The 15,297-nt window shown below is 41.1% G+C and overlaps 1 protein-coding gene across 1 annotated transcript in view; it reads left to right on the top strand.

Annotated features, from left to right (window-relative positions):
• cfap46 (cilia and flagella associated protein 46) overlaps positions 1–15,297 on the top strand; it is a 237,577-nt gene that overhangs the window by 78,560 nt on the left and 143,720 nt on the right. Inside the window, exons 21-28 of the mRNA XM_087999267.1 lie at positions 669–776; positions 2,881–3,062; positions 8,245–8,376; positions 10,337–10,502; positions 10,676–10,760; positions 13,607–13,754; positions 14,151–14,334; positions 14,711–14,870. Coding sequence (XP_087855393.1) covers positions 669–776; positions 2,881–3,062; positions 8,245–8,376; positions 10,337–10,502; positions 10,676–10,760; positions 13,607–13,754; positions 14,151–14,334; positions 14,711–14,870 — 1,165 coding nt within the window. The remainder of the gene's footprint in view (positions 1–668; positions 777–2,880; positions 3,063–8,244; positions 8,377–10,336; positions 10,503–10,675; positions 10,761–13,606; positions 13,755–14,150; positions 14,335–14,710; positions 14,871–15,297) is intronic.

Raw genomic sequence — 15,297 nt, 5'->3', positions numbered from 1 at the left:
AAATCAGAAACAAAAGCAGAAATTGCTGGGAAAGCTCAGCTCTGGAGATTTCTGTTTTATTATTAACATCAAATCTGGAGCCATGTGTGCTTATGTTTGAGTAAAACACCATCACACTAAAACAAAATATAATTTATCAAGCTATATTTAATTCTGGGTTCTTACTTGTCCAGTGGTAACATCAACTAGAATTGTAACAGGCATTTAAATCACTCCTTCCTTCCACCCTATCTCAGACCTTCCATTTTTAATTTCCTTATTTACCTCCTGTTTCTTGCTTTTGCTCTTACTCAAAATCTGTCATATCTGTAACATCTTTCAATTCTCCCAGCAGATCGTGGACCTGAAACAATAACTGTTTTTCCCTGCACAACTGCTTCCTGATGCTCTACTGTTTCCAGCACTTTTTGTTTTTATTTCAGATTTCCAGGATCCTCTGTATTTGACAATAGAAGTAGTTATCCATAAATTACTTCTGTCTTTTATTGCTTTTTATTCTCAGAGCTTGTTGCTAACTAATGTAAATCCGTGCAAGAATCTGGTAGATTTGTTTTACTATCACATAAGTAAAATAAGAATGCTGTTTCAGTTAAGGTATCAGATTTTTGGTTCTATTTATTTTTGTTTTGATGTCGTATATGTTTTAAACGATTCATTATCTTTTACAGCAGAGTAATGATAGCCAGGCTCCAATGATCCAGGCTCTTATTGCTCTGGAGATGTACTCTTGTAACAACAGCAACCTGATGAAATTTACTGTTCCCAGTCTTCCAGAGGTAAGCAATTGCCATTGTCCTTAGAATTATGAAGGGAAATTTTTAAAATAAACATATGATTTTGTTACCCCATATTTTCCATGTCATGAATGCTCATTCAGACTGTTCTTTCTGAAAACTAAGTGAACCATGCTGTGGATGGAAGACTTTGCCAGGCTGGAATTTTTGTGTTTAGTAACTCACCTCCTGACCCATCCCAAATTTTAGAATCCATACAATGTGGAAACAGGCCCTTTGGCTCAAAAAGTCCACACTGACCCTCTGAAGCATAAAACAACCAGACCCATTCCCCGAACCTATTATTCGATATTTACCACTAACTAATGTACCTAACCTACACATCCCTGAACGTTATGGGCAATCTTTAGCACGATCAATTGACCTGACCTGTGCATTGTGAGAGGAAACCGGAGCACCTGAAGGAAACCCACGCATACACTGGGAGAATGTGCAAACTCCACACAGACAGTCGTCCAAGGCGGGAATCGAACCTGGGTACCTGGCGCTGTGAGGCAGCAATGCTAACCACTGAGCCAGTATGCCACCGTAAGAAATGAAGACTCGCCGGGGATTTGAATCCAGAACCTCTTGCATATCTGCGTAGTATAGCAACCAAAGCCAGAATCATACCCCTAGAACAACAAGTCACGTGTGTCCACTATGTACAAGGCATAAATCATGAGTTAGGCAGATTACTTTCCATTTGCCTGGGTGAACGCAGTTTCAAAAATACTCCCGAAGCTCAACACCATGCAGGACAAAGCAGCCCATTTGATTAACAACTTAGTAACCTCCTTAAAAATTCCCTCCACCACAGGTATTTTTAAGATGGTTGCATTTTATTTTCTATATTTTTGATTGTGGACTGAAATGTGAAAAAATAAGGACTGTTTTAAAACCAAGGCAAGAATTGCTGCACTTTTAAAAACAAGTCACTGAAACTCTTTGTGTGTGGTGTTTACATTGCTGCTGTGTTCAACAGTGGGGGTATATCTGCTTGTAGATGACCCGGAATCAGGGATGCATACAGACTGAGATTTGGCTGCCACTGGCAACAAATAGCTGATTGATTGTGCAATGGTAGCTAGTTGTGGATGCCAGATGTCATCAGCCTGATGACAACTCTCTGATCGATTAGTTCTTGGGTAGCTGAACAGCTTGTGGATATGAACAACCTCTGGAGGGACAGGTTGTGTGTCTCACTCACTGTAGGAAAAGTACCTGAAGCCACTTCCTCCCCACCAGCTTGCTGTAACCTGTTGCCCTTAACTAGTAACTAAGAGACTTTGCAGTTAGTGTATCAATCACCATGTACCTTCTGCAAAGAAGTGATGGAACTTGAAGGAAAGATATTGAAGAACATAAAGTCCTGGCAAGCCAAAATGATCATCTCAATGAACTCTGTGGACTGGTGGTATTGTGTTTCCATTTTTCCTTCCACCTGTAAAACCAATGTATTTTATTTGTCTGTCTCTGATCTTATGTGTATCTGGGAGGTTTAAAAAGTGAGTTAGAGTTTAACTAGTCGAGCTACATATTAATAATTCATAGCTCTTTCGTTGTGACTAGAATTTGCTTATTCGTAATAAATAGTTCTTGTTAAGTTCAGGGATCTGGCCACTGTTTGCTATTAACTTTAATTCGACAGACAGATAAGTCAGTGTTTTTATGTGGTTTGATTCATTCTCTCAATTTTGTGGAAACCCTGGGAGTAATGGGGCTTGAGAATCAATCCATTTTCCAAAATGGGTCATTATAGTACATAGTGACAGAAGCAATGCACTTCAGCAATTTGTTTAAACACCTTCAACAACACCTCCCAAACCTGCAACTTCCACCAGCCAAGGGACAAGTTTTGGGAGTACCTACAGGTTCCTCGCCAAGCTAGCTATCACTGTGATTTGCAAATATATCACTGTTCCTTTACTGTCACTGTATGAAAAAGCTGTAACTAATCCCTCAGTGTGTGCAGCTACTCATCAAACCAGTAATGTTTGGCTGGGTCACTGGCAGATTTCAGCAGCAGGCACGACCTGTCCAAAACTGCTGTGATCATTCCCAGAGCAGTTTTTAGATTTCTTAATACCTGTGCTCACTTTTTCAGTTGGAGAAGCAAATCTTAGACTGTACCTGGTCTGATCAACTATTGGAGCTGGAAGTATGGATACGTTTGATGCAACTTGCTAACCAGAATAATGATGATTCATTACTAATGCGATGTGCCCAGAAAGCATTTGAATTGAATATAAATACTGCTTCAAGCATTGATTCCAAGATGCATGAAAAGTGAGTGTATCATTTAATGCAACTTAAAATTATTTCATTTTTGTCAAATAGGTAAATAATTTTGCTCATTATTATCTTGAATTGAAAAAGAAAATAATATAACTTTGAGTTTCAGAATAAATACAGGCTTTGTGCTTGAGCATTTTTTTGATTTTCATCTTTTAAAAACTGCTTTGACACAAAATTCAGTGGGCCAAACCTTGTTGGAGCAGAGGACCCATGGCCCATGGCATACAGCGTTAGAAAATTTCTTGCACCCTTCAGCGTGGTGGAACAATTGTTAATTTAAGAGCTTAATAAACAAAAACACCAACAACTTGTATTTATGTCACTTTATAATGTAAAGTTCTGAGATACGTTACAAGAAGTAAAACAAAATTTGACACATATATAGCAGATGACCAGAGTTTGGTCAAAGAGGTAGGTTCCATGGAGTGTCTTAATGGATTAGAGAGAGGTGAAGAGGCTTAGGTGAAGAGGGAATTTTAGAGCTTAGAGCCTTGACAGCTGAATGAATGCTCAAGCAGCCAAAGCTGATGGATATATGGAGGTTGATAAAGGAATTTACAGAGGTAAGGAGGGTTGAGGCCACAAAGGGATTTGAAAACAGAAGAAATGCTTAAATTCTGGGACTTCCCTCAGTGGGAATCAATATATGTCAGCATTCATTGGGGTGTTGGATGAATGGAACATATTGCAAGTAAGGCCATAGGTATGGCTGTCACGTTTATAGAGAGTAGAATGTGGGGTTTTGAGTGGGTGTGCACTGGAATAGTTGAGTAACATAAATATGGATGAGGATTTCAAGAGCAGATGAACTGAAGCAGAGGCAGAGTTGGGTCACATTACAGATGTGGAAAAGGACAGTCTTAATGGTGATGTCATTATGTAGCCAGAAGCTCCAGAGTCAATTATGGCACCAAGGTTGTGAACAGACTGGTTAGTTAGACTTGTTATAACGTAATGTGACAGTAACAGTGTCGTCTGAGTTATGATGTCCCTAAGTAGTAGCATCCATTATATGATTGAAGTTTGTGTCCAATTTGAAATGGAGAAGGTTGGACCTTACACTGGTGCTTTAAAGGTAAATGAGGAAAACAATGTGGGAATGAAAGCTGAGCTGCTTGAGGTTAACTGCCATACTAGGCTGATGGGTAGATTAATAGAAATGTAGATGTTAAGGAGATATTTCAGAATATTGAGAATAAGTATATTCCTACCATAAAGAAAAAAAATTAAAGTGAGGACCTACCAGATGTGATAACTAAACATTCAGAAAAAGCACCAAACTCAAGAAAAAGAATGTAACTATGCAAAGATGAGTGGCAGGTGAAATGATTGGTCAGAATGTAAGGAATGGCAGAGAAAGGTTAATCAGAAGAAAGAAATGAGAATATGAAAAGAAAGTAACTAGGAACATAAAAACAGATTGCAAGAGTTTCTATGGATATGTAAAAAGCTGAAGAGTAAGTTTTAGTACTTTAGAGAATTAAATGGTGGATGAAATGAACAAATAATTTGCTTCTGACTTTAAAGCATTTGAAAACATTCCAGTATTAGCTGTAAATCAGGAGGCAGAAGGGAGATAGGAACTTGGCAAAATTACAATCATGAGGGAAGTAACATGTGCCAAACTAATGGAGCTACAAGTTGACAAGTCTCCTGGTCAAGATGGACTTCATCCTATGGACTAAAAAGAGATTGCTACTGAGGTAGTAGATACATTGACATTAATTTTCCATTATCCCCCAGACACAGGAAAGTAGCAAATATAACCTCAAAATCATGATAGAAGGGAGGCAGAAAGTAGAAAACTATAGGCTAGCTAGCTTGGCATCTGTTGTAGGGTGGCGTTCAAATTGACCATTAAAGAGGTTATAGCTATGCACTGGAAGAGTTAGTGTAGTTCCACTAAAGAATATCATATTTAGCCAATTGTTGGTGTCTTTGAAGGAATAACACATGCTGTAGATAAACGGGAGCCTCAAAACACAATATACTTCGATTTCCAAAGGCCCTTAATAAGGTGCCACATCAAAAACTTTTGCAAAAAATAAAAGTTCAAGGTACGTGTGTGTGGTGTGGATGGAAGATTAACTGGATGGCAGAAAGCAGAGTATGCAAGGATTGGTCTTTATCTGGTTGTCAGGTTGTGACAGTGCAGTCCTGCAGGAGTCTGTGCTGGGGCCTCAACCTTTTTATACCATTCCTGAGGATGAGGGGAGGGACTGGCCTAATGGTATGCTACAAGATTATTAATCTAGACCTCAGCTAATTTTTGAATTCCGCCATACAACAGATGGTGGAATGTGAATTCAATTTAAAAAAAAATCTAGAATTAGAAATCTCTGAAGACCACGAAACCATTGTCGATTGTCGGAAAATGTCACAGGTGTCTTCCAGAAAAGGAAATCCGTCATCTAATCGTCATTCGGTCTGGCCTACGTGTGACTCCAGACCCACAGTAATGTGGTTGACTGCCAACTGCCCTCTGAAATGGCCTACCAAGTCACTCAGTTGTGTTAATCACTCTGAAGACTCAACAAAGAAATGAAACCGGAAAGACCATCTGGCATCGACCCAGTAACCAGAAACAGCAAAGGCAGAAACAGTTCTGTCAGATGCTGCAAAGTCCTCCTTACTAAAATCTGGAGGCTAGTGCCAAAATCGAAAGAACTGTCTCACAGACTAGTCAAACACAGTCATATTCACAGAATCGTAGCTTACAGACAATGTCCCAGACACCACCATTACCATCCCTGGATATGTTGTGTCCCACTGGCAGGACAGACCCAGCGGACGTTGCGGTACAGTGTGATACAATCGGGAGGGAGTTGCTCCGGAACTCCTAAATAATAACTCTGGATCCCATGAAGTTTCAGGACGTCAAGTTGCACATTCGCAAGGAAACCTTCTACTGATTACCGTCTACTGTCTTCCCTCAGCTGATAAATCTTGGAGGAAACTTGGAGGAAACACTGAGGGTGGCAAGGCTGCAGAATATACTTTAATTGAAGTTTTCAAAGTCCACCACCGAGAGTAGCTCGGTAGCAATGCTACTGATCAAGCTGGTTGGGTCATAAAACATATAGCTGCTGGATTGGATCTGTGGCAGGTGGTGAGGGAACCAAAAAGAGGGAAAAACATACGCAACCTCATCCTTACTGATCTGCCAGCAGCTGATGTGTCTGCCCATTATGGTATTGGTAAGAGCTACCACCGCATGGTCTTTGTGGAAGCGAAGTCCCGCCTTCATATGAAAATTAACTTCCATCATGTTGTGTAACACTATCACTGTGCTAAATGGGATAGACTTCAAGCAGATCTGGCTACTCAAGACTGGTACACTTGTTCTGGAGGCAATTGCACTGCTTTTCTTTTGGTCATGCGACAGAATTAGTTTGTGTGCCTTGAATAAATGAAAGGCTGAGTGAACTCAGCAGGGTCTAAATCAACGAGGGAAAAAAATGACTGCAGATGCTGGAAACCAGATTCTGGATCAGTGGTGCTGGAAGAGCACAGCAATTCAGGCAGCATCCAACGAGCAGCAAAATCGATGTTTCGGGCAAAAGCCCTTCATCAGGAATAAAGGCAGAGAGCCTGAAGCGTGGAGAGATAAGATAGAGGAGGGTGGGGGTGGGGAGAAAGTAGCATAGAGTACAATAGGTGAGTGGGGGAGGAGATGAAGGTGATAGGTCAGGGAGGAGAGGGCGGAGTGGATAGGTGAAAAAGGAGCTAGGCAGGTCGGACAAGTCCGGACAAATCAAGGGGACAGTGCGGAGCTGGAAGTTTGAAACTAGGATGAGGTGGGGGAAGGGGAAATGAGGAAGCTGTTGAAGTCCACATTGATGCCGTGGGGTTGAAATGTTCCGAGGCGGAAGATGAGGCGATCTTCCTACAGGCGTCTGGTGGTGAGGGAGCGGTGGTGAAGGAGGCCCAGGACCTCCATGTCCTCGGCAGAATGGGAGGGGGAGTTGAAATGTTGGGCCACGGGGCGGTGTGGTTGATTGGTGCGGGTGTCTCGGAGATGTTCCCTAAAGCGCTCTGCTAGGAGGCGCCCAGTCTCCCCAATGTAGAGGAGACCGCATCGGGAGCCACGGATACAATAAATGATATTAGTGGATGTGCAGGTAAAACTTTGATGGATGTGGAAGGCTCCTTTAGGGCCTTGGGAGGAGGTGTGGGCACAGGTTTTACAGTTCCTGCGGTGGCAGGGGTAGGTGCCAGGATGGGAGGGTGGGTCGTAGGGGGGCGTGGACCTGACCAGGTAGTCACGGAGGGAACGGTCTTTGCGGAAGACGGAAAGGGGTGGGGAGGGAAATATATCCCTGGTGGTGGGGTCTTTTTGGAGGTGGCGGAAATGTTGGCGGATGATTTGGTTTATGCGAAGGTTTGTAGGGTGGAAGGTGAGCACCAGGGGCGTTCTGTCCTTGTTACGGTTGGAGGGGTGGGGTCTGAGGGAGGAGGTGTGGGATGTGGACGAGATGCGTTGGAGGGCATCTTTAACCATGTGGGAAGGGAAATTGCGGTCTCTAAAGAAGGAGGCCATCTGGTGTGTTCTATGGTGGAACCGCTCCTCCTGGGAGCAGATACGGCGGAGGCGGAGGAATTGGGAATACAGGATAACATTTTTGCAAGAGATAGGGTGGGAAGAGGTGTAATCCAGGTAGCTGTGGGAGTCGGTGGGTTTGTAAAAAATGTCAGTGTCAAGTCGGTCGTCACTAATGGAGATGGAGAGGTTCAGGAAGGGGAGGGAGGTGTCAGAGATGGTCCAGGTAAATTTAAGGTCAGGGTGGAATGTGTTGGTGAAGTTGATGAATTGCTCAACCTCCTCGCGGGAGCACGAGGTGGCGCCAATGCAGTCATCAATGTAGCGGAGGAAGAGGTGGGGAGTGGTGCCGGTGTAATTACCGAAGATCAACTGCTCTAGGCTTTTGCCCGAAACGTCGATTTTGCTGCTCGTCGGATGCTGCCTGAATTGCTGTGCTCTTCCAGCACCACTGATCCAGAATCAGCAGGGTTTAAATCTGGACTTGTTGGCCTTCAGTCTCTCACTGAACAAATTAACTTCCCTAACTTGTGAAATTGCGATGTCTTTAAATGAATCAAAGGTTTTTGATAAATAATCATTATGTATATTTATGTGAATTAAAAAGTGGAGTTTTCTTTGTCTTGTATACAGGCGCAATTACAAGGTTCAGCAAGAATTGCTGAGTGTTGCTGCCTGTATTAAAGGGCAGAGCTTGATGAAGAATGCAGCCGGAGACAGCGAAATGCTTATCTCTGCCATTAGAACATTTGAATTGAGTGCAAGGTAACTTTATCTCCGTTTTGGACCATAGTGCTTATAGATTTTTATAACAAAGGTGATAATTTTCAAACTTTAAGGGAGATTCCCTTGGCATGTTTTGAAATATTTCTGGCGTAGTGCTATAATGGTAGTAATCATTTTAGTCGCACATAGCATCAGAAATTATGGGAAGAATTTATATTGTCAAGTCAGGAAAGGAGAGATTTGAGTATAAATGGGGGATAAATGCCATAAAAGTAGAAACCTGACATGTCAGAAACCTGACATAGTCAAGATTAGAGTGGTGCTGGAAAAGCACAACAGGTCAGGCAGCATCCAAGGAGCAGGAAAATCGAAGTTTCAGACAAAAGCCCTTTCTGACGAAGTCTTTTGCTTGAATCGTCGATTTTCCTGATCCTCGGATGCTGCCTGACCTGCTGTGCTTTTCCAGCACCACTCGAATCTTGATTCTGAACTCCAGCATCTGCAGTACTCACTTTTGCCTAGAAACCTGACATACTCCAGCTCACTTCCAGTGTTTTCTATGTTGGATAGATAGCAAGCTATAAGGAACCCTGAGATAGCTCCTTTGTACCCTTTCCACATTGGTTAGCCTTCAGCAGTTCAGAGCTCATATAGACTGATAAGTTGTCCTGAAATGTTGGAATCCTAAAGGGGAGTGTTTAACCTGAGAGCCGGTGCGTCATGTCCCTTCTCTCACAGACCTCTGTGCTGTGAGGAGAATGGAAGTGCCACCTTCCCAGACTGAGAACATCACATTCCCTTGAAAAGCTGATAGAGTGACACTTTGCCTCAAGAGCTACAGAATAATCGTAATTGATTCCATACTCTCATTCACAAGATGGGTATAAGGTTGGAAGATTTCTGTGGGGAAAGTACTCCCAAAATCCTGCACATTGCTTTTAGCCTCAGTGTTGTTCTCATTAGATGTAATGTCTTGGCTACAGTCATCAGTTTCATGGTTCAAGGATCCAGGACATTGATGGTACCTGCAGTCAAAGAGTTGGCTTGGCCATCACAACGTCTTTCATCCTTGGTTTCTGAAGGTGAAGCTCATCCCTCAGAAGGGTGTGACTCACCAGGTCTGAGAATTCTAAAGAGAAGTGCAAGTGCATTCTATTTGCAAAACGCAAGGAAGTTTATATGTCCCCATTAAGTATTTGTCTTCCTTTACTTCCCACTATGTCATAGTCCAATATATGAGGTGACGAAACCTGCATGGCAGTTGTCCCTGTTGACCTGGAAGGCTTGGTTAGTCATTCCTGGGGAGCTTTTGCGTCTAGAGAGCCAAGACCTGTTGTGATTGTCCTGCACAAGTACAGGCGTGTTCCCCCTTCCTTGGCTTGTACCACTTTAAGCTGTGACAGTGCAGGCATGGGGGAGAGTAAAGAGACTGGGCCCCTTTGGAGTATTTTGAGAGGAAGTTACTGAGCATCCTATATGTGGACTGTCCTTCCTCTGGATTCCTGCAGGCACCATCCAGGCTCACTGAAGGGAAAAGTGCACAAGAAGTGAGGTTGAGGTCCCTCGGTCTCTCTTGCATCCAGATGAAGGGCTCCTGCCCAAAACGTCAATTTTCCTGCTCCTCGGATGCTGCCTGACCTACTGTGCTTTTCCAGACTATTGACTCTAATCTCCAGCATCCTCAGTGCTCACTTTCGCCTCACAATTGATGTTGGCTAGAGTAAGACTGTGCATGTATACAGCAGGTCCTGAATTTGCTGGACGTATTATCATCCAGTCACACACATACACAGATACACACACACAACACAGACAACATACACACATCTCTCTCTCTCTCTCTTTCTCTCTCTCTCTCCCTGTTCTGCCCCCACTGGCTACAGCAGACATACCATTTTTTCTAAGGTACTATCAGTTCTCAAGAAGGTTCTTGTGCTCCACAGATACTGCCAGACCTGCTGAGAAAATGTTTAGTATCTGATCTTATTCTTTATTACAGTTTTGGAGAAAAAGCTGGAAATGTCAAGCTTGTAATGAGTTCAGCAAAACACTTTTGGAATTCTTGTCTAAGTTTGATACCATCTCCTCTTGAAAGAGCTGTGCTTGAAGAACCCGTTAAGTCTTTTCTAAAGGCTATTCAAAATACATTTACCAAGAACAGAAAGGTAAAAATGGTTACAATAATTTATGCAGCCACCAACTTTAAGCATGTATCTGTCAACATAAATGCTGAAATTTTACTCATTGTGTTCCTGACAGTTCTGCCTTCGAGCCTAGTGGTTGAACCAGATTCATAGTTCTTGTTAAATAACTGCATTTTTTTTTTCATTTTGACCAGCAGGAGGAAGAAAAAGAAGAAATGATTCCGAATTCCAAAGTTAAACAACAAGCACTTCCTTTTGCGCATGGCGCATTATCAACATGTAAGTGAAAAACTGAGAAAATTATTTGCAAACTCTTGGATTGAAGCAATATGGAACAGAAATGGATCTCCAACTCAGAACAAGTGAAACACACATGTTCACGTTCCCAAACCTTCCTTCACACACACAACTGAGGATTCTTAGTTTCCTTTCTGATAGTCACAATCATGAACAGGAAGTTGTAGATGAGAAGCAGGGTGGGGATTCATATCTCACACCATGGCCTCTGCTGAATCACAGAGGAGTGCTGAGCTAGCAATGCCTTCTCTCCCTGTTGTCATTGTGTTGAAATCACAGATAACAAATTAGCCTGAATACAAATTTAAATTTAGTAATATATATGTTGGCCTTCTGTTTTGCAAAGCTATGTGAGATAATTCTTTAATTTGTTTAAATGATAAATCATTGAATTCAGTTCAGTCAATTCAGTCCTGCATTAAAATTGCAGTATTAAAATTGGGCATTTGCTCCATTGAGATGACCTTGATTTTTATCCTCCACAGGATCTAATAGTTCAGTTAATGTACCGTTCTATTATCTTTTTCTTTTATTTCTCTTTTTGTCAACCATCAATTATTCTTCAGTTATTCTCGACTTCAAGCTCTAACTCCTTGTGGTAATTAACCTCATCATCTCCTCAGTAAAGTAAGTTTCTCTGCTTGCACACTTGGCTTTTAAATAATGTTTCTTTATTCTTGAGCCCTCAAGAATGACAGGCAGCATTTGTTTAATCTATACTGTACTATCCCTTCAAACCACTAGCACATCAAACCATTATCTTACACACCCAGTAGCTCTCCATGAAGCCTCCGAATATACTGAGGCTAAGGCTGAAATTTTAAAATGTCATGAATTTTCCAACATGCAGGCACTTTTTGTTTTGAGAATTTAACCCCATGCTTGCTCCTGAACCTGCTACTCTCCATTAGCAGTTACCATTTTGCCCATAATTTCTAGGATGTGTGTTATCCCTGCCCTCATTTAGGTTTGAATCCTCCCTTAACTGACCCAACTTGTTTCCCTTTCATATTAGGTCTTTCACTTCATTTTATGCCAACTGAAGATTTACCTCCTCAGTAGCTTTCAATCTTGTAAATTCTAAAACAAAGCATTTTTTAAATGTTAGCTTCCAATTTGTGTTTGTCCTCTACTGAGACATGGGGTGGAATTTAATGGACTCCACTGGTACAAGTGTGAGGCACAGGAGGGATCAGGAAATTGCGTGGGATGGCCCTCATCTGATTTCTGGTGACTGGAAAGCTATCCCATCTTTATTGGGGAGCAGCAAGACCTCAATGTAGGAATCTCACCAGAATTGAACAGGTCAGTTAGGCTCATGAACAAGCTGAATAATTCTCCTTCAACCTACTGGGATTTAATGATGGCTAATGGATTTAATGGGACATTTGTGCGTCTCCCATATCTTTCAAAAGTATTTCCTTAAACTTCATGGGAATGGAGTGGAGATTCCTCACGATTAATTGCATCTGCATTGGGTAGGGGTTGCAGTTGAAAACCACCACTACTTTGACATTCCACTTTGGCCACTATCCCCTTGTTCACCACACTCTTCTCATGACCTTCATCTTCTCACTTGCTGATCTTCAGGGATCCAGCAATGCTTTTCAGGCATCAGTTCCCACTCCTCTGATTGGGTGAAAGCTCTCAAGATAGTATTTCTGCTCAAAGACTTAATTGAGATATGCTGTCCAGGAACGTTCCTGATTACACTTAAACTACAGTGAGCCTTCATGGAAAGGCGATGAGGAGTTTTAAGTGGTTCTCTTACTGTGCGGGGAAACTGCCACTTCAACTAAATTCTGTTCTTTATCTTCCATTTGGAGTCACACCTCAATAGATTGACAGATTACATACTCATTTTACTTAGAGATGAATTAAATAGCGAGGTAATGATTTTACTAGCTGGAAATCTCTGCTGATATGAACCAGGAAACCAAGACTATGATATCACCAAAAATCTTCACCTTAGTTTCGCATTTTACATCAGCAAGTTTGTTTATGACCATCAGACATTTTTTTGTCTTTTTGTTTAATTTTCTGCTAAATAACTCTGATTTTCTGCATATTGTCTACGAGATATTGAAATTCTATCCCTTCCCTGTAACATCTGTGGCTCATTGGGTATCACTCTTTTTTCTGAACCAGAATGGGTGGGTATAAGTTCTATTTCAGAAGCTTGAGCACAGAAATATGGGCAGGCATTACAATGCAAGCCTGAATAATTGTTGCATGTTGAGGTGCCAATTTTTTGGATGAGCTATTAAACCAAGGCTAGATTTACTTTCCCAGTTGTGAAGGAAAGCAGAGATTCTATCCATGATCTCCCATCCATACTAATGACCAACACTAAAAACAATATCTTGTCTGGTCATGAACACATTGTGGGTTGTGGGAATTTGCTATACCTAAAATTGACTTGTGCATTCTCTATGTTACAGTAATGAACATTTCAAAATTAGTTAATCACTTTAAAATTTAGGATGTCCTGAGTTTTTATATAAATAAATGTTATTCATTTTTCTTTATTTGTTTTTCCTTTCTGTCTTGTCCAAGTGAGTAAAATTGCCTGTTATTTGTTCTGTTCCATCCATATCCTACATATCACAGCAAGAAAATCACACTATTAATTGTCCCTTTTATCAAGCTTTTGGTCACCTCCTTTGAATCATGCACTTTGTTTTATTTATGCTTGAATGAAATGCAGTGGGGCATTTTACAATGTTAAGCACTAAATAAACATGAAGTATAATTAGTATTTTATTTCTGCCCTAGGTACATCTGATAGATGTGTAATAACTTATACCTGATTGTATTTTTGTTTCAAGCTGTTGATGATTTTGATGATGATCCGAAGTTAATGGCAGCACTGTGCGGTCTTTTATTCCATATTCATATGCATAAAGGAGATTGGAAAGCTGGACTGAAAGTGTTAGATGATGGCATTAGGGTTATGCCCAGGTGTAAACAAAGGCTGTAAGTAAAAATAAGTTATGATCCAATAAATGTTAATTCCCTGGAAATGAATAAATATAGAAACAATGTAGCAAGTTTTCCTGACCTTGTCTCCTGTATGGGATGGTGGCTTGGTGGAGTGGAGCACTGATCTAAGTAGACTCCAAGCATGTATTGCACCATTTGCTAGGTTTGGATCTCTGAGCTCATGTTTTATTTCTTTGAGGAATAGCATTGTTCATGCTGCTTCTAGCAATAAAAAGTGTCAAAAGTTCAATAGTAGACAAAAATTGAAGGAACACCACTTCATATTGCAAATTTCACATTTACAGTTAAAATTTAAGTTTTAGTATCGATTAAGTATGGAGAAATCATTTTAGTAATTCACAAAGTATTTCTGTTAATCTCTATTTGAAGGCTTCTTTTCAAACATAGAATTATGGTGAATACAAGACTTGGTCACGGTATCAGCATGGACATGCAGAAATTGAAGGATGACAGTGAAGAATATGTATCTTACATGTGGCATCGTGTGGCGGTTTTCTCGAAAGACATTACAGATCAGTTAACTTGTTACCAAAATTCAATAGATGTTCTGAAGGTATTTTGTGCAATTTATTCATTAAACAATATGCAGTGTAAAATGAATATCATGTTCTTAATTTCATTCAAATTCTTGCAATGTGCCACAGCATCAAACACATATTCACCACGTCTCTCATCAAAGATTTTCCTAATGATTCTATCTCCAATTCTTCCCAGTGTAGTCCCATTGAAGTCCTGCAAGGCGATATATGTTTGCTTAATGCACACCACCCTTTGCTGTTGTGTCTTCTCTTTTCCCTGCCACAAGCCCAAGATATAAGCTCCATGTCACTGTGCGCTGAGGCATATTTATGACCTGTACTTACTTGTGAGAATTGTTTGTGTGTGATTACAAGTATTGTTGCATTTATTAATGTTTTTTGATATTTCAGAATCCAGAAAGTAACTGGCAGAAAATCAACCAACTGATTGCATTTGGTGAATGGCTATATTGCAATGGATTTTCTCAAAGCGATGCTTACTGCCAGTTGGACTGGGCTGTGGATTTACTTCTGAGCATGAAACCGAGTTTAGAGATTAAAGAGGAAGCAGGTTGGCTGAATACATATTTTTCAAGCACGGAACTTTTAAGCTGGGGCTGATCTACCCTGAACAATTGGATGTTAATCTGGTATTCAAGGACAGCACTAATTCTCCACTTGGCTGGCCTACCTAAAGGCACTGTGCATCTGGATCCTTGCACTGATGAGAGGCCCCTGTCTTTATGGAAATGAAGCTGAAGACCCCTTCCTACTACTATCATTTTTACAAGAGGTTGGGGAGAAATGAGTGGAATGGGAGCTGCTTATAATTTGCATGTCCTTGTTTCATGGAGGCAACTGCACATGTTGATCAGTGGGAGATCCAAAACATGACTTGCACACATTAGTCCCAAAAGGAGGAGGTACAAACTTAGTGCAATTCCTGGGACAGTTAAGATGCCCTTTAAGATTGGTACCAGGACACCTTTGGGAAAGGC

The sequence above is a fragment of the Chiloscyllium plagiosum genome, unplaced genomic scaffold (genome assembly GCF_037043375.1).
Source record: "Chiloscyllium plagiosum isolate Xiang-an unplaced genomic scaffold, Cpla_swu_hap1 HiC_scaffold_22, whole genome shotgun sequence".
NCBI lineage: Eukaryota > Metazoa > Chordata > Chondrichthyes > Orectolobiformes > Hemiscylliidae > Chiloscyllium > Chiloscyllium plagiosum.
Note: the sequence above shows the minus strand (reverse complement) of the source record. Positions and strands in the feature narration are given on the sequence as shown.